Source organism: Eubalaena glacialis, chromosome 18 (genome assembly GCF_028564815.1).
Source record: "Eubalaena glacialis isolate mEubGla1 chromosome 18, mEubGla1.1.hap2.+ XY, whole genome shotgun sequence".
Taxonomy (NCBI): domain Eukaryota; kingdom Metazoa; phylum Chordata; class Mammalia; order Artiodactyla; family Balaenidae; genus Eubalaena; species Eubalaena glacialis.
In genome coordinates, this window is record NC_083733.1 from 20,036,344 (window position 1) to 20,055,097 (window position 18,754).

General features: G+C 45.6%; 1 protein-coding gene across 1 annotated transcript in view; it reads left to right on the forward strand.

The window, feature by feature from the left end:
* CMTM4 (CKLF like MARVEL transmembrane domain containing 4) overlaps positions 1-13,759 on the forward strand; it is a 61,098-nt gene extending 47,339 nt beyond the window's left edge. The window contains exons 2-4 of the mRNA XM_061174392.1: positions 4,910-5,086; positions 12,334-12,432; positions 13,505-13,759. Of these exons, the coding sequence (XP_061030375.1) occupies positions 4,910-5,086; positions 12,334-12,432; positions 13,505-13,669 (441 nt within the window). The 3' untranslated portion in view covers positions 13,670-13,759. The remainder of the gene's footprint in view (positions 1-4,909; positions 5,087-12,333; positions 12,433-13,504) is intronic.
* The last annotated feature ends 4,995 nt before the right edge of the window (positions 13,760-18,754 follow it).

An 18,754-nucleotide genomic window follows, 5' to 3' on the forward strand; every position in this document is an offset into this window, starting at 1 on the left:
GGTCCTGATGGTTTTCACTCCCACCACTGGTAACAGGGGGTTTATGAATTTTTTTAAAGTTTTATGTTACCTTAATCAGCCAGCTGTGTCCCCCCCACCCCCTGCTTTTTGATGTTGCCAATCATAATTAGCCATAGTTGTGGAAATCTGACACCGTTTTAATATCAGTTTACTTATCAACTGTGCAAATATTTGCTCCTGGTCAGTTGGTAGATGCTACACGGAAAGGGCTCTCTTCAAGGGCGCGCCCGTGATCTCCCGACTAGCAACTGCAATAGCTATTCCTTATTTACATCTTTTTGAACATCTCTGTACAATTTTTCATGTGTATTTGTCTACTTCAGAATTGTTATAAGTTGAATTACTTTTGATTCTTTAGGTGCTTTGAAGTTGTTGGCTTCCAGTATAACTTTGAGTCCCTATTTCTCCCTCCCTCCCTCCCTCCTTCCTTCTTTCCTTCTTTCCTTCCTTCCTTCCTTCCTTCTTTCTCCGTACCACGTGGCTTGTGGGATCTTAGTTCCCCAACCAGGGATTGAACCCAGGCCCTCAGCAGTGAGAGCATGGAGTCCTAACCACTGGACCACCAGGGAATTCCCCCAGTCCCTATTTTCTTATTGGCCAATTGATAGGTTTTGCTTCAGCAGTGATTGTTAGATTTCAATGTGCTGGAAGAAATTTGATTTGCTGTGCCAAAGCGCAGGCACATAAAAAGTATACTGCTTACTAGAACTTATGGTCAATTCATCTATGACAAAGGGGGCAAGAATATACAATGGAGAAAAGACAGTCTCTTCAATAAGTGGTGCTGGGAAAACTGAACAGCTACATGTAAAAGAATGAAATTAGAACACTCCCTAACACCATACACCAAAATAAACTCAAAATGGATTAGAGACCTAAATGTAAGACTGGACACTATAAAACTCTTAGAGGAAAACACAGGCAGAACACTCTTTGACACTTATATGTGGAATCTAAAATGTGACACAAGTAAACTTATCTGTGAAACAGAAACAGACTCACAGACATAGAGAACAGACTTGTGGTTGCCAAGGGGGAGGGGGGGATAGGGGAGGGATGGATTGGGAGTTTGGGATTAGTAGATGCAAACTATTATATATAGGATGGGTAAACAACAAGGTTCTACTGTTTAGCACAGGGAAATATATGTATAACAGAATCACTTTGCCATGCAGTAGAAATCAGTACATTGTCAACTATACTTCAATATAATAAATTTTATAAAAAGTGTATAGCTTATTAGAGTATTACAAACCACCTAATTACCTATCAGTGGGGGATTGATTAAATTATTGTATGTATATAGTTGTGCATATGTATGTATTTATGTATCTGTATCTTTACACATGGGAATACTTGTGATATTGTGGTTTATAATAATGAAATATATATTTGGTCTTCATTCCATTTCTGGCACAGAGCTCTTAAAACCCTTGGAATTTCCTAAGTGATAAGAGGTGTTTGATATTGATATTCTTTTTTTTTTTTTTTAATTTTTGGCTGCATTGGGCCTTTGTTGCTGCATGTGGGCTTTCTCTAGTTGTGGCGAGCAGGGGCTTCTCTTGTTGCGGAGCATGGGCTCTAGGCGCACGGGCTCAGTAGTTGTAGCTCGCGGGCTCTAGAGCGCAGGCTCAGTAGTCGTGGTGCACGGGCTTAGTTGCTCTGCAGCATGTGGATCTTCCTGGACCTGGGATTGAACCCGTGTCCCCTGCATTGGCAGGCAGATTCTTAACCACTGTGCGACCAGGGAAGTCCCCTATTTTTGATATTCTTAACAGATCCCTTCCAGCCACACCTGAGTTTGTGTTAATGAGATGACTTTTGGAAAGCTCCTAAGGATGGGGGCTGGTTGCCAGGGGAACCAACCAGGTGATGAGCGGGTTGGAACTTTCAACCTTAGCCACTGACCTCTGAAAAGGGGAGGGGCTCCAGATTAAGCTCTATAAAAAATCTTGAACTCGAGGATTGACCTTCCAGGTTGGTGAACCAAAAACGCATCCAGGTGATGGGGGGCGGGGGGTGCACTCCAAACTCCAGGGGGACGGAAGTTCCTGTGTTTGAGACCCTTCTGGACCTTGCCCTGTGTATCTCTTCATCTGGCTCTTCAATCGTATACTTTAATATCCTTTGTAATAAATCTAGAACCTTCTTAGAGAGACCTTCCGTGGTCACTCTGCCTAAAATTTTGAACACCCTTACCTGGTTACATTTCATTCTCCTCCCCTGCTTTGATTTTTCTTCTTTGTATTTATCACTGTCTAACATGCTATATTTTTAATCTACTTTTTAAAAACTCCTTCATTAGCATATGAGCTAGAGAGCAGGGAATTTTGTCTGTCTTCTGTATTGAACTGCCTATTGGATTTGCATATTCTTGAAACCATTTTTTTTTTTTTTTTAAACATCTTTATTGAAGTATAATTGCTTTACAATGGTGTGCTAGCTTCTGCTTTACAACAAAGTGAATCAGTTACACATATACATATGTTGCCATATCTCTTCCCTCTTGCATCTCCCTCCCTCCCACCCTCCCTATCCCACCCCTCTAGGTGGTCACAAAGCACCGAGCTGATCTCCCTGTGCTATGCGGCTGCTTCCCACTAGTTATCTATTTTACATTTGGTAGTATATATATGTCCATGACACTCTCTCACCCTGTCACATCTCACCCCTCCCCCTCCCCATATCCTCAAGTCCATTCTCTAGTAGGTCTGTGTCTTTATTCCCATCTTGCCACTAGGTTCTTCATGACCTCTTTTTTTTTTTTTCCCTTAGATTCCATATATATGTGTTAGCATACTGTATTTCTTTTTCTCTTTCTGACTTACTTCACTCTGTATGACAGACTCTAACTCCATCCACCTCATTACAAACACCTCCATTTCATTTCTTTTTATGGCTGAGTAATATTCCATTGTATATATGTGCCACATCTTCTTTATTGAAACTATTTTTATTTAAATATTTAAGAATGTAGATGTTACCTTCCCACACAAATACGGTTGAAGTTAGCATACCAGAGACGTTTGTAACTCTATACTGATGTGTGTTATTTCTTGCCCAAGATTACTAGGTCCAGTTACAGGGGTAAAAAAAAAAGAAAAAATTTTTTAGGAGTTTCCCTTATATGAACTCTTTCTTTGTGAATTGATTGGAAGTCAGGCATGTAATTCAGATTGAGAATGAAAGTGTCTGGTTCTGTAGAGAATTATAAGGAGAGCCATTATGTGGAGAAGCACAAAGTGTGGAGAGAAGCACAAAGGAGAAGCACAAAGTGTGCTGTAAGGCCCATATTTGTTACGTGTCGACTTAGAATAGAAATATGGAAAAACCCCATATTGTTAGAAAGGCATGGAAAAAGCAGAGCCTCCCTTCCTTTCATGTGGAGACTGACAGGTCCATCAGGAATTGTTGGGGTGGGTTTGAAGAGGCTCCCCGGGCCCCCCTTCGCTGGCTTTGTGCAGGTTAGTGAGCTTGGTGCCTTGGGAGTGGAGGGAGATGGACTGGCCCCTGCCCTCAAAGAGCTCAGGAGGCAGAGAGATCCATGGTGGCAAGTGTGATAGATGGAACGCAACCACAGACCTGCAAGCTTTCCTGGGAGAGGCTGGGATCAGTCACGTCTGGCGGGGAGAGGTGCAGTCAGGGAGGGCGTGGGGAAGATGTGAGCTGAGCGCGGCACTGAAAGGCATGAGTGGGACTCCTGGAGGTGGAGAAGGGCCCCAGAGCAGCCTGTGCCCCCTATGCTTCCCACACTTCAGTCATCTAGGGATGTTGTCCAAAAAGCAGACTTGACTCTGGAGGTCAAGGAGGGGAGGCAGAGATTCTGCATTTCTAACAAGCTCCCTGGTGATGCTGACGTTGCTGGTTCTAAGGACAAATCTGGAACCACAGAGCTGCCTGCCTGTGCTTCCTTGACTTTTGCGGGGGGCCGGCCTGGAAGCTCTGGCACAGGCTTGACAGGTAGTGGGCGGCAAGGCGCTTGGTTGCGGAAGTGGGGTACAGGCCAGGAGCCCAAGACTGGTCTGGTTTTAGGTGTAAGGCCACCTGACTTTTCCTTGATCACAGGGCCATTAACTCAGCCCCTCTGCCGCCTCCTGTTCCTGAAATCTCCCTTTGAAAGTTGACCTGGTGATTTCCATTGATACCTGTTTGCCTTCATGATCTCTCATCGCTTGGGACATACTGCTAGAGTGTTACTTTGGTCCTTCAGAAAGAAATTGATTCTATTGTTTGTAGATTTAAAATGTTTTTATAAACTGCCAGGCTGTCTCTTTATTATCAAGTCCAGTGATAAACTTTTTAAAAGCATGGCTCATGAATTAATTAGGTGGGCCTTATTTTTGGGTGGGACTTCTAAATGGGGGAAGGGAGTTATACAAATCCTTCTCCTAAAGCCATCAAGGGTCTCAGTCAGCCTGTGTGACCTCAGCTGGACCAGCAAGGTAGTTGCAGATGCCATGAAATGGACACCACCAGGACCCTGCTCTCTTGATGTTTGGCATCCTTGTGGTGGAGACTATACATGAGAAGCGTGTGTGGGCAGTGTCCACTTACTCGTGGCAGAGGCAGACTAAAACCATTGTGGGCATGTTCCTGTCTGCTTCCTCACGAGGAGCTGCACGGCACCAGCCTGGTGTCAGTGTCCTGTGGTGGGGTTTGGTTGTTCACATGAGGAATCTGATCCTTTCATTAAGGCCCCTATACCTGTTCTTAGGTAAGAATTGGATCAGGTCACATTCCTGACCGTGATACTGCCGTCCCCAGGGGGAAAACTCCGGGGCTGTATGTGGTGGCGGTGGTGGAGTTTTATTTAAACGCGGCGGACACGTGTGTCCACAGATGTGTGCTGAACGTACACGTACATGTGTGTTTGTCATTTTCTTCCCAGATTTTGGCCCTGATCGCGTTCATCTGTATAGAGACCATCATGGAGTGCTCCCCGTGTGAAGGCCTCTACTTTTTTGAGTTTGTGAGCTGCAGTGCGTTTGTGGTGACTGGAGTCTTGCTGATTCTGTTCAGTCTCAACCTTCACATGAGGATCCCCCAGATCAACTGGAACCTGACAGTGAGTAGAAGTCATGCTCTCAGATTAGGAAAGGATCGGGTGCTGCACGGCTCCCAGGGAAAGCGGCAATCAGTCCACGGCATGTTTGGTTCCAGTTCATTTTGATACTTAAATATTCCATTGTAATGCAACTGTGAAATTTTAAACCTCCTTACTGGGTTGAATAAAATGACTACAAAATTAATGGAATCTTCACTAATGAGAGAAACATAACGATTATTCTGACCCCTTTAAAGATGTCATTTCGATTTTGGGGTCCTCTGAGAAGATTGGTAATGTTGATATTTATAGAATATGGGAAAGAGAACATGGAATTAATACATTTGCATATTTTTCACACTGGACCCAAAAGCTGTTTGCAAAAGTATTGATTCAGGAAGAATTGAAAATATGAATGAAATTGCCATTAACTTGTGAAACCTAGGAATATTATTAAATTCAAAGCAGCTAGGAGGTCCCAGACGGTTTGCTGGTTTGATCAGAGAGTCTTGAAGAAACGTGTCCTCTTCCCTCTGTGGTTTGGGGGTCTTAACTCTGTTTGACAGCCTTACCTGATGATCGGCATGGGCATCTCAGGGCTGGTCACTCCCAGGCCCCTTTTCCTGGGCTTGTGTAACTTGTCCTTACTGTGCCAAACGGAAAAGGGAACTTCACAGCCCTCGATTTTCTCGATATTTGTTTGCAGATAAACACGTACAGGAGCTCACAGGGAACCAGTTAGGGAGACACAGGCAAGCGCTATCAGCTGCCTCTCCTTCTGCGCCTGGGGGTGGGTGGGGGGGCTCTGAGACCACCTGCCCTCATGCAGGCTCCTCTCTTGGCGGCCGGTGCTGGGTGTATGCAGCACCGTGGAAAGTGTGGCCTGAGTGCAGGAGCCCAGGAGGAGGAGGCCTGGGCTGGTCACCTTGCCTGGCGGGGCCACTCCCATGGTGCTCATGTGGGGGACCAAGAGGAGATGGTCTTCCTGACAGAGTGCTCTCTGTGGTGTTCAGACTCTCTTAGGAGGAAAAATAAAAAGAGAATTGGACTAGAGAAGTTGTCAGTTGCAAACTCAGATGGTTTTGTCCCGGCACTGAAAACTAAGAAAAAAGCTCTAAAATCTCAAGGTACTGGAGGCATTTTGTCAGTTTTTGGTGACAGATTTTAATGTCTCAGCTCTTTTTAAGATGAAGTCTGTGTTATCCATAAGAAAATGCTTACAGAGTTGTGATCTAAATTGATAGTGTAATGAACAGGTAGCGTAAGAGAACCTCACAAACCTCCCCCAACTAACACGCAGGCTCCATGGGGGCAAGGTCATTGTCGTGGGGCAAGGTACATTGGAAACCCAGGTCCCTGGGAGTTTCTAAGGCCACAATAAATACTTTCTGAGGGAGGGGCTGGACCGGGCTGTGAATGAAACCATGCTGGAGATCCTGTTTGACAAAGAAGCAGCTGCTAGGATGGTTAAGACCCAGGAGCGGGACTTCCCTGGTGGCCCAGTGGTTAAGAATCCGCCTTCCAATGCAGGGGACGCGGGTTTGATCCCTGGTTGGGGAACTAAGATCCCACGTGCTGCGGGGCAACTAAGCCCATGTGCCTCAACTAGGGAGAAGCCCATGCACCACAACGAAGAGCCCGCATGCCGCAACTAAGACCCGACGCGGCCAAAAAAAAAAAAAAACCCCACTGGCTTTAAGTTAGGCTGACCTGTCTGCATTCAAGCCCAAGGTGGATCTTAAGAGCTGTGTATGACCCTGGGCAAGTCACTTAGAGCCCCAAGTTGAGATGATAATATTTTTCTTACAGGGCTGTTTTAAGAATGAAATGAGACAGTGTGTATAAAGGCTCCAAAGCAGTGGGCGCTGTTGCCAGTATGAGAAATATTAACCTTACTGTGAGTCAGAGGCCCTTGGTGTCTGTCAGCCACATCATTCTCCTGTAAACTTCCACCAGCTTTGACTTCACTCCCTTAATTCTGTCTTACCTACTTATTTGGCAGCCATAAACCTGTTAGAAGACTTTATACTTCACTATATTGTATAACATAGGCAATTATAGCCATTAGCTTATAATAATTTATAATGGAGTGTAATCTGCAAAAATACTGAATCACTGTACTGTACACCTGAAACTAATATAATATTGTAAATCAACTACATTTCAATTAAAAAAAAAAAGGATCACTGGGAATTCCCTGGCAGTCCAGTGGTTAGGACTCTGCGCTTTCACTGACATGAGCCCAGGTTCAGTCCCTGGTTGGGGAACTAAGATTCCACAAGCTGTGTGGCGCAGCCAAAAAAATAGTTAGTTAGTTAGTTAATTAATTAAAAGAGGATCACAGATCACCATAACAACAGCAAAAAAGACTTCATACTTCAGATTTCTAACTAATTCATACTGGCCTTTATCTCCAGAAATACCTATTTGTTGAGCTTTCTTAAATCCTGATTTTTCTATTTTAACCATGAAAGACTTTCACTGGTTGACAACCACATTTTTGGGGTTATATCAAAGTGCATCTTTTTCACTGGAAAGTTAACATCCCTCCTTTCCTTTCGGATGGTGTTGGCTAGGGCCGATGACCGGGTGGTGACGTGGTCACTTGAGAACACTTTCTGTCCTTTGGGATCCTTTGCAGGATTTCCACCCTTTTAGAGCAGGTGAAGGTGTCTGCTTATCCAACAAAAGAGTATGTAGGTTACATGGACTCGAGGAGATGGTACTTACTGATGGGAGCCCAGGTCATCTGTTCTCAGGGACGGGAGCAAAAGTGAGTTCTCTGAGCTGATCCGGCTGGAATCATCACAGTGGGTTGGCCTTGGGTGTGTGTGTTTCTCTAACAAGGTGGTAGGAGTATTCTTGACCCCAACAGAGCCAGCTGATGAGTGACGTAGGGTGTGATTGGTATAGATTTAGAAAACCGGCTCATTTCAGGAGATAAGTTGACTCACATATGCATGAAAAATGGTAAATAAGGAGGACAATGCAAAGTATATATTTTATACAAGCATTATTTGATGCAATCAGAAAGAGTGTGTTAATATCAGCTTGTAAGTATATATTTTATACAAGCATTATTTGATGCAGTCAGAAAGAGTGTGTTAATGTCAACTAGAACAACTTAAAGAACTTGGAAAAGTGCTTTATTTATGATTTCTGGCTTGTTCTAAAGGATACAAATCAGGAGTAGCCAAAAGGAAGAGATGCATAGGGCAGGGTCCAGAGGAGTCTCTGTCCCCATGGAGTTGGGGGGCAACACCCTCTCGGCACGTGGAACCCCGTCATTCAGGCTTTTATGGAGATTTCATTATGTGGGCATGGTTGATTAAAATCTTTGGCCATTTGGAGGTTGAACTCAATCTCCAGCCCCTCTCCCGCCCCCAGGGGCCGTGGAGCTGAAAGTTCCAACCCTCTAATCACCTGGCTGGTTTTTCTGATAACCAGCCCCCATCCAGAAACTATCTTGGGGCTCTAGAGTCACTTCATTAGCATAAACTCAGGGACAGTTGAAAGGGCCTCGTTAAGAATGACAAAAGACACTCCTATCACTCAGGAAATTCCAAGGAATCTGGGACAAAGACCAAATATATATTTTTCATTATGTCAAACTCATCCTTTCTAGGACTCAATTTCCTCATCTCTAAAGGCCCTTTATTATAGGTATTTTGGATGGTAATTAGGTTAGGGTTCAGTGAGACACTGGGAGTTATATGCTTGGCACAGTGGGCTCTCTGTAGATGGTAGCTGCCCCTGTCATCAGTACTCCGATCATCCCTTTGATACTGGGGCCATCTGAGCACAAGTCAGTGCACTGTATGTTCCGAGTGGTTATAAACTTCCTCTCTTGTCCATGTGTAGGGCTGACTCGAGCTAGCCACAGAGCCCAGTGGTATTGAACACCTGCTTTGGGCCAGGTTTTGGGAACTGAAAGCGCAGGGTAGGTAGATGCCAGCTGCTCTCCTGTGGTATGTGTGCTCTGTGTGATCCCGTTTGGTGTGAGGCCTGGGAGAACACAACGGATTCCTCGGGGCAGGGCGCCTGGAGCAGGTCAGTCAGGGAAATTCAGAGAAAACGCCAGATTCCAGTTGAGCCTTGAGGGATGAACAGGTGCTCGCTGGGCACAGAGTATGGAAGGGTGGGGCACGTTGTAGGATGGCCCATTCTCTAGGATTGGAGCAGGGTCACAGACTCAGGGCCCCCCGGGGCTGCGCATGTGGCGGAAATGGGCAAGTGAGAAGATGGGCCAGGGGTCTGGGAGACAGAGAGGTCGTTCTCCTACTCAGTCACAGCCAATTGTGTTACTTCGTGGGACTTCAGGACAGTTTTTCAAGAGCAGCTGAAAGATGGATTTTGTTTGTTTTTTTTAGAAGTTTCTTATGTGCAGTCTTCTGATGTTTAAATGTTGGCTCGTTCAAATCTGTTTTGAACAGTGTACAAGTCAAACCTATCTGTGGGCCAGATCCCGCTGCTCAGTTATTGGAGTTACTTGGGCTCCCACCTGTGCTTATTGGTGTGTTAATGAAGGAGAGACCAGAAAGCCTGTGTGTGTGAGGGTGCCCTTCCTCCTCATCTCCTGGCCTAAGAAGGGGCTGCAACCTTGGGTGTTCTAGGGCCCCCCCCCATAGGAAGCAATGTGGCTGGGTGTGAGACTGCAGGGAGGGGGAGCGACTGCGGCAGACATGAAGCATGTGACTGATGAGTGCATGTCCCATTAAAAGCGTTAAAAAAAAAAACAAAAACAAAAAGCACCAGTGTTGACTAAACCCAACCCCTCCCCAAATCCACATCTGAAGGCACACCTGTGTCTGCTCCCTAATATGAAGCGTGAATCTACAGGCCTTGATTTTGTTTCATGGCCAAGGAACTCAAGAGATTGATGCTGACTAACTTTTGCAGTATTCCAGTTTTAAGCCTTTTAAACTGTGCAAGTAGTAAGTGTTTGTTATAGAAAAAGTGGAAGATACAGATAATAAAGGAAAAATAAAATCATGTGATGACCCAAGAGAAATGAAAACATATGTCTACATAAAAGCTTATAAGTTCATAGTAGCATTATTCACAGTAACTGGAAAGCAGGAACAACTGAAATGTCCAAAAACTGGTGAAAGAATAAGATGTGGTGTATCTATACAGTGGAATATTACTCCGTAATGAAAAGGAATGAAGTGCTGATATATACTACAATATGAGTGAACCTTAGAACTATTATACTAAGTGGAAGAAGCCAGTCCCAAAAGATCCCATATTATATAATAATACTATTTATATGAAATGTCCAGAATAGGCAAATCCATAGAGACAGAAAGCAGATTGTTAATTGCCTAGGATTAAGGGAAGGGATGAAGAATTAACTGCTAATGAATATGAGGTTTGTTTTGGAGGTGCTAAAAATGTTCTAAAATTAGATTGTGGTGAATTATATCTCAATAAAGCTGTTATAAAATCATATGTGATAGCACCCATCCAGGGGTAACCATTTGTAATATGTGGGTGTAATCTTCTAGAATATTTTCCCTAGACTGTCTTTCACATGTACATGTACGTTGTGATATGTGAGTGCAGAAAAATGGAACCATTAAAGTCATGCTTTTCCATTTAAACTATCTTGAGTATCTTCCATGTTAAATATAAAACTATATCATTATTTTTAATGACTGCATAGTGTTCTGTTATGGAAATACCATTTTATTCAACAAATCCCTGATTCTTAAGCATTTTGTTTGCCTTCAGTTTTTTGCTGTTTAAAATAGTATGATGAACATCCTTGTGCTTAGACCTTTTTGTGCTAGTATGATATTTAAGATGAATTTCCAAATGTGGAATTCATAGACAAATAACATGAACCTCTTCAAAGTCTTTAGTACCTATTTGCCCTTTACCACATTTATATTTTTATATTGTCACCATTAATGTACATACTGTTTTGTTTGATGTTCAGCCTCAGCATTTTATCATAAAACATTTTCCCTGTTTCTGAATAGCCTTTGGTTTGGAAAGTACATTTTATATTTTTCTTTATCCCTATAATATCCCTATATTTTTCTTTACCCAGAGTTGGGTGTAACTAAACACTTGCTGATTTGAATCTGTGAAAAATTTCCCGTGGCTTCACACTGGTCACCACTGAAAACTGCCCTGCTGGCAGACATTTCTGAATAGAGTTTGTAGTCAGTACTTTGCTGCTCTCTGTGAGCCGGTGCAGAAGCGCTGGCCAGGAGTGTGTGTGTGCGTGGAGGGTCCCGCTGCACAGGCTCAGGACTGTTATGATGTGAATGCTGCCTTTTGCCATCTTTAAAGAGGAGATGGCCCCTGAAACCAGCCCAGCCAGGAGGACTCACCTGGTATTGATGGCACAGTCAACCTGGCACTTAAGCAGTTGAGGATTTTGCCTGGATTCTCTTTCCCTGTAGAGGTCACAGGGGCGCTCTGGTATGGCCCAGTTTGTGGGGGGCCTAATGCCCAGGTAGTAATATCGGAAGTAACAATAGATGTGCAGGGAACCCTTCCCATGGGCTGGGCACGATGCTCGGCTCTTCACATGGGCTGTTCCACCCAATCCTTAAAGCACCTCCGGGGGGTGGGGTGGGGGGCTGCGCCCATATAAGACACAGAGAGGCAAAGTGGCTTGTCCACAGTCATGGTCAGTTAGGACCCTCATCTGTCTGTGATTCTTAATCACTGTGCTGTGTTCCTCTCGACAAGTAAGACAGGAGTTAAATCTTCGAAGCGTTGGATTTGTAACCTGATTTGCTTTGCAAGAAGCTTAGGGGAAAATCCTCTAGGCTTTAGCAGCATGGAGACTTGAAAGACCGTGCATGAGAAAGAGAAGCATGAGGCCTGGCTAAGTGTGTTCTCCAGGTCTGAAAACAGTGTGCTTGACATGTCACAAGTGAATGAGGGGATTTCACCAGTTTCAGTCCATTCTTATCCATGCCAAGAGGATTTGAATGTGTTTTGGGTAATTAGTGTGCGTGTCCTTGTGGGTTAGCAGTTTGGTTTCCATAATAGGTCATTAAGAAATGGTAACATGACGTGGTTGGTTAAAATGTGGATTTTGCTGTGGTGATTTATCAAATAGCATCATTAACTGTTATCCTCTTTGCCTTCCTCTGTGTGACCAATACCCGTGGGCCATCAAGACTAAAATATGGAGCCAGCAGAGAGGCGGGGTATTGTGCTTTTTATTTAGAAAGTTCTTCAGTTGCTTTTAGGGCAAGGCATGAAATGATTCTTTTCAAGTGATTTTATTTTATCTTATTCTTTAGGATTTGGTCAACACTGGACTCAGCACTTTCTTTTTCTTTATTGCTTCCATTGTACTGGCTGCTTTAAACCACAAAACCGGAGCAGAAATTGCTGCCGTGGTAAGTGAACTCAACAGGTTAAAACAGGGCTGATTTGTACACTTTCTGTGACTTGCTCCTCTGGTCCCCTGGCCTGTGTCCTACTCCTTCTCCTTTAGCTTTTTCTTTGCTAATGATACTGTTACTGGGCCAGCGGAGGTCCCAGTTCCTTCAGTGCTGCGGTTCTTAAAGTGTGATCCCTGGAACAGCAGCCTCAGCATCACCCGGGAACGTGTTAGAAATGCCCTTCTCAGCCTCCCCCAGAGCTGCCGAATCAGAAATGTGTTTTAACAAGCTCTCAGATGCACACTCAGGTTTGAGAACTTCTGCTTTAGTCTCTTCCCAATGGAGCCCTGGATGTCTGTTAGTGGTGTTGCTTTTAAGGGCCTTCCCTGCCGGGATGGGGTGTTAATGAAGCAGATGCAGTCTTGCAGAATGCGGGGTGGGGGTGGGGAGGACGGGGCCAGACAATGTAAGACTTTCTCCCTCTGTGCTCTGCATTTCCTTATTGTTCTGTATTTGCAAAGAATATGTAGCACTTTTGTAATTGGGGGGGATGGTTAAAAGGTTTATTAAAAATGCTAAACTGTTAGCTCTCCAAGGTATCAGTCAGTAGATTCATCAGTCATTATCTTATCATTAAAACTCCACTGCTTCTCACCCTGGAGCTGCCCACCCAGAGCTGCCCAGGTGAGCGGCAGCTGCATAGCGGGTGGGGGCTGGGGGCTGTGATTTGGAATGTCAGGTCTTGCGGTTTGATTTGGGGCTCACACAGCGAGACCCTGATTTTTCATCTCACGGTGTTTCATCTACATTGTATTTTCCCCCGAGGACCAGTGTCATGAAGGTCTGTAAAAGAGGCACTTCTGTGACCTGTTTCCTTGTAGATCCAGAATACTTTGAAAGAGACCTTAGGCTGCCTTTTTGTGGGTCACACGACTATGAACTTGGCCATGACAAGCTGAACATTCAGCGGGGCTGCATGTTGGGGTTAGAGCTGGGAGAGCTGCCGCAGCTCGGCTCACTGTAAGCTGCCCAGAGACCCCGCAGACGGCTGACGTGCCCGTGGACTAACCGGGTTTGTGTCTCGTAGATATTCGGCTTCTTGGCAACCGCGGCGCACGCGGTGAGCGCCTTCCTGGCCGCGCAGAAGTGGAGGGTCAGCCTCCGCCAGCAGAGCGCCAGTGACTACATCCGCGCCCGCACGGAGTCCAGAGACGTGGACAGCCGGCCCGAGATCCAGCGCCTGGACACGTGAGGACGTGCCAGAGTCCTCTTCCCTCTGCTCCTCGTGCCCGTCCTTTCAATCAAGTTTTTCTGTCCCTCATCACGTCAGATTTTCATGTGACTAAGTTGAATTTTGTCCTCCTTGGTAAAAGTTCATTTTGGGAAAGGGTTTTCACAGTGGCCCTTGTGGCGGGTGCCTGAGGCAGGGAGCCCCGTGCCCAGCTGTTCAGAAAGAGGTGGGTGGGACAGGTGCCCAGATCCTCCGGTTTGGTGGCCCTGGGAGCCGCTGGCCTCACAGGCTGCAGTGTCCACTTCACTGTCCCTGAGCACAGGCTTCACGTCTGACTCTGAGCCACCCTGTCATATGTATTTGTGACAAGTCAGGACTTTGGATTAAATGGGGGCTGCTAGGAGGGGGGTGGGAATCAAGGAATGAAGGTACATGGTTGGAACAGTCGGTGAGCAGTGATTCCTGGGCAGCTCCCATAGCTGCCCCAGGTCAGCTTTAGTCTCGCTGCCAGGATCCCCCTCTCCCCATTGTTTTCCACGCCCGGGGCATCGAGACACCAGCACAAGCCTGGAAAGCCACGTGAGACACCGAGGGTCTTGGCGGTGGGTGTGCTGGCGGAGCTTTTCACTGGGTCTGGGGTTTGCGGGGCGGGGGGGGCGGTGGGAAAAGCTGGCATCCTCTTGGTACGGCGCCGCGGCACTGCTGACCTGTGGGAGGGTCACCATTTGTTTCCTACCCTGCTGAGAAATCCCTTGATGCTTCCTCAAATGAATCACCTCCCTGAATCTCAGATTCTCCTCCAGGAATGTGGGGACCATCTTTTTTCCAGTTTCCTCCCTTTCCTGAATACTTTGAGGCTGGACTGCAGATTTTCAGTCATTTTACCTTCTCAGGTAAAAGCCACGAAAGAAATACAGTCCGTTTCCCCAGCCCGAACCCTTGCCCATTTGCTGGCATCATGGACCACAGGTGGGGACACACCTCTATTTTAGGGGTGTGCACTGATTTTCAAATGCCTGAGAAGAGTTCTAGAGTGATTCTGAGTAGATCTGTCTAGGATTTGAAAATACTTGAATCTGCACCATGACACACCCTTTAACTGATGTTTCAGAGGCACGGTCATCCCTGTGCCTCAGGGTCGTAACCATAAATGTCAATCTTGGAATCTGTCGGGGAAAGTTCCAGTTATGTAAGGTTTTGAACTGATTCTCGATAAAGTGACGATTATTGTGGTGACTGAGTTAAATGAGCCCCTACGATGCTGTAGTTTTTTATTTTTTTTCTGTTCGAGACTAATTGTATCTTTTATAGAAAAATTGTTTTAACGTGTCAGGTTTTCACTCTGAACTGTTTTTAATGTTTACAAACCTCACTCTAGCTCTAATATTTTGTGTTTCTCCCTGACCGAGGAAAAAAACGCTTACTGCTGGTGGGAAGATTTTGCATTAACGTGGAGAGTCCCCAGGATCTTGTCCTAGTGAGTGTTTACAGCTTCAGCAGCATGCAGTGTTAACGAGAGAGAGGGTCTGGGTCTGGGGGTGGGGCGAGCAGAGCCTGTGTGAGAAATGTCCAGCTGTGCACACATGGCATTACGTTCTGCATAGCAGAGCAGCGTCTGATTTCCCCGCGCGGGTAGATTGATCAGGTAGCGCTGCTTGGCTGGGGATTCCGCAGGAAATGGTACTGTGCTGTCTCTGAAGGGTCGGGGTTCGGGCCCCCTGAACTGAACATCCCATACAATCTGAGTTCTGCTGCAGTTCCTTTCCAGGGCCGTGACCCAGGTCACCTGTTCAAGCCCCTGGTCTGCTCAGGGGCCGTGGGCTGCAGGTGCAGACCCAGCTCATCAGGCGGTAATTCCCCTCCCTCTGTTCCCGCAGAGGGCAGCCAGGCCTGGTCACAGCGGGTCTGACGGAGCCCTCTTCCCATGGATGTTGTGAGGCAGTACAAACCATGCTTCACAAACTCTGTACCTATTATGTGTAGTGATTTTTGAGGAGATTATGACATCTGGATTTTATCTGTTCATTTTATGTATTTATTTTGCATTTGTTGAGTGTATATGCTTAGTCAAAATGGGGCTTATCTCCCTCTGAGAGTTCCATTTAAAAACAGGGTCACAAAGACTCAGCCTTGCATTAAATGGGGCCCACTTAGAAGGACCACCCTGAACTGTATCAGAAATCTCCTGCTGGGACTCATGTTACTTGGCCTCAATAAAAAAGCCGCCTTTGAAGTGAGATTGAAAAAAAGACTGTTCAGGCAGGGTTGTTGCCCAAATTTTCCCAAGTCACTTCAGTAAAACCAGTTTATCATCTGGTTGAAAGGAGCCTATTGGCCTCCTGAGGATGTGTTGTCAGCTGCAAGGAACGGTTCTGAAGCCCATCGCAGTTGTAAACGCTGATAGATGATAAAAAGTGGTGACACCTTGTGCCATCGGCCACGATAGATGATAAAAAGTGGTGACACCTTGTGCCATAGGCCACTTAGGAATTATTGAATAATTTGCATCTTAGTGTTAGAATCTTGGAATTATTTATTCCCCTGTAACTATTTAATGTCCTTTGTGCCATGAGACTCTCCCATGGTTTTTGTAAATATATTTCTTTATATTTAATAAGCTCCCACTACAACCGGAAGTGGCCAGGTATGCAAATTGGTGTGATGCAGAGTCATAAGTCCTGTCACGTGTGGCAGTGTGGTGAGAAGGAAGGAATATGGTTGTCCAGTGTGAATGGAAAGACACCTGCACGTTGTCTCTGTACAGACAAGACAATCTAGATTTGGGGGGCTTAAAAGGACTTTTTTTTGCAAACTGAAGGAAGCTTATTTTTGCATTTAATAGTTCCAATATGGACCCATGTCAGTTTGGTTTGGGGCATTTTTGAGGCTGAGGCAATCTTAGTGTTTCTCAATTTTCTGGTGGGATGATATTGGCTTTCATAGTTGGTGCCAGACTTGTGTATGTTTGAATTTGTTCCTGGAGACTGGATGGTTGAAACCCTCAAGCATTTGGTGGAAACTCTGGTGGTTTTAGATGGATGCAAACACTGACATCTTCAGAGAAAGTTTATCCTGGCATCGATTTGGTTGATGCGGTATTTTTTCTTTTCTCTGATTCTCCTTTAGCCTCCCTTCACACTGCTGAAGGCATGGGGTGGGGCAGGGGTAAGTACCTTTTCCCTTTCATACAGGGAGATTCTAATCACGAGAGCCTAAAGATACTTGTTGGCTCCATATGAAGCCGGGGAAAGACAAAGACAGTTACAGATTAAAATCTCACAACAGAAGTTCGATTTAAAGCAAAGAAAATAGATTTTCACTCTACAGCAACAGTCGTCCGAGAGATTCCCTTTGCCCACAGAAAGGCAAGAATGTAGTAGCCTGCCCAGTCCCAATGGCCATGTCTTCCATGGCAACTTGAACCAAAGTGCCAGCGTGGACGAAGCCCGGCCTGGCCCCAGGGAAGCCAAGGACACAGCCTGGTTCTGAGAGCTCGGCTCTGGAAGGTGGATGCCACCCCCTGCCCTTTGGGCACCATCACTGCCCCTTGGCTAAAGGCTCATGCCCATGGGCAGGCATGGAGTGTATCCGACCCCACCCTGTGTCGGATGCTTCTGGAGAGAGCTTTGTGACTCAGTTGAAAACATTCCTACTCTTTTAAAGTTTGCAGTTGCATCTGCCTTTCTTCGAAGCTTTCTTAGTGATTCAATCTTGGGTTAAGCCACATGCGGCCTCTGAGGAGATGAAGCACTAACCCTTTTGTCTGCACATGTATGTGAATTCTTGCTTGCAGTGAATGACCCTTGAATAACCCCTCCCTGTTTCAGGTGTGTGTGGCCCAAGCTCACCTTTTCTTGTAGACTCACATGTGCTGTTTGGGAAGAAACCCCTCGCCTCTCCACGTGTTTAAAAGGCGGACCAAGTTCCTAATCTCGGGCTGTACAAGATGTTCTGTGGGTTGTTCTTAGAATCTGTCCTAACGGATGAATAAAGTGTGGAGACAACATGTGGGCCCCTGTAGTGATTCTGGGAGGCCGTGATGACTGAAGTGGGTCCCGTTGTGCCGTCCACATTCAAAACAAAGCAACCATGAAGTCTTCGTGCCACTGCCAGATTGTCATTTTCTCCACCTCTGGTTTACAGGAAAATATGACATTACACAGGTAGCAAAAGGTGAAAACACCTTCTAGGCTGCTGCCGATTGACTGTCTCAAGCGAAATAAAAAGTTGCTTCCTGCTCCAGCGACTGCCATTAGCGTGTGAGGTCTCCAGACACTTTTCTGGCTCCTAGTGAAGTTCGCAGAACTCAGGGGCTCCCTCTTATTTCATCAGCAACCATTCCCAGGACCAGCTAGGCGACAGCCGGTGAAGTGGGAGCAGGGGTGGGTCTGGGAGGGGAGAGGAAGGAGGGGGAGGCTCAGACCGTCTGCCGTGGGCCTGTCAAGAGCACTGGATATGGTTACCCACCCAGGGTACTTCCTGCCCTCTTTGGAAAAGCAAGGTCTTGTGTGCTGGAGCCCACCTGAGAGCGGGAGCCAGCGTGGGGAACAGCGTGCCTTGGCGCTGGGCTCTTAGTGTGAGTTTGGGGACTCACAGGTCTGGATAGGTGACTCGGATTCTGATTTGGGTGCCCCTCAGAGAGGATGCAGGCCTAACACTGCCTGCCTTGAGCTTTGTAAACGCTCCTGGCTCTATAAAATCTCCTGTTTCTTCTCTTAGCAGATATCGCTGAAATCATAACTGTCTGGTTGAGAAGGTAATTTGAAATATCTGGCTCTTTACATTTCTTTTATTTAGAAACTGTCTCTGAAAGAAAATACCCTCGATATCTGTTAGATCTAGAAGAATTTTCTTCTCAAAGTTGAATGTTTAACTTTTCTTCACACCAGTAAATGGCATTTATATACTTTTAGGCTTGACACAGAGGGGTGGGTTCTGATATAGTTTCCCTTCCTTTGGTCTAGATTCTTATTCCATTTGGATATAATTTATCAACCTTGGGGATTTATTTTTTCCTTTCTAGTTTTTATTATTCTATAAACATAAAAGTAAAGAAAAAAATTACCCGTAAGTCCGCTGAGTAAATCAGTGGCAACTTGCCTAGAA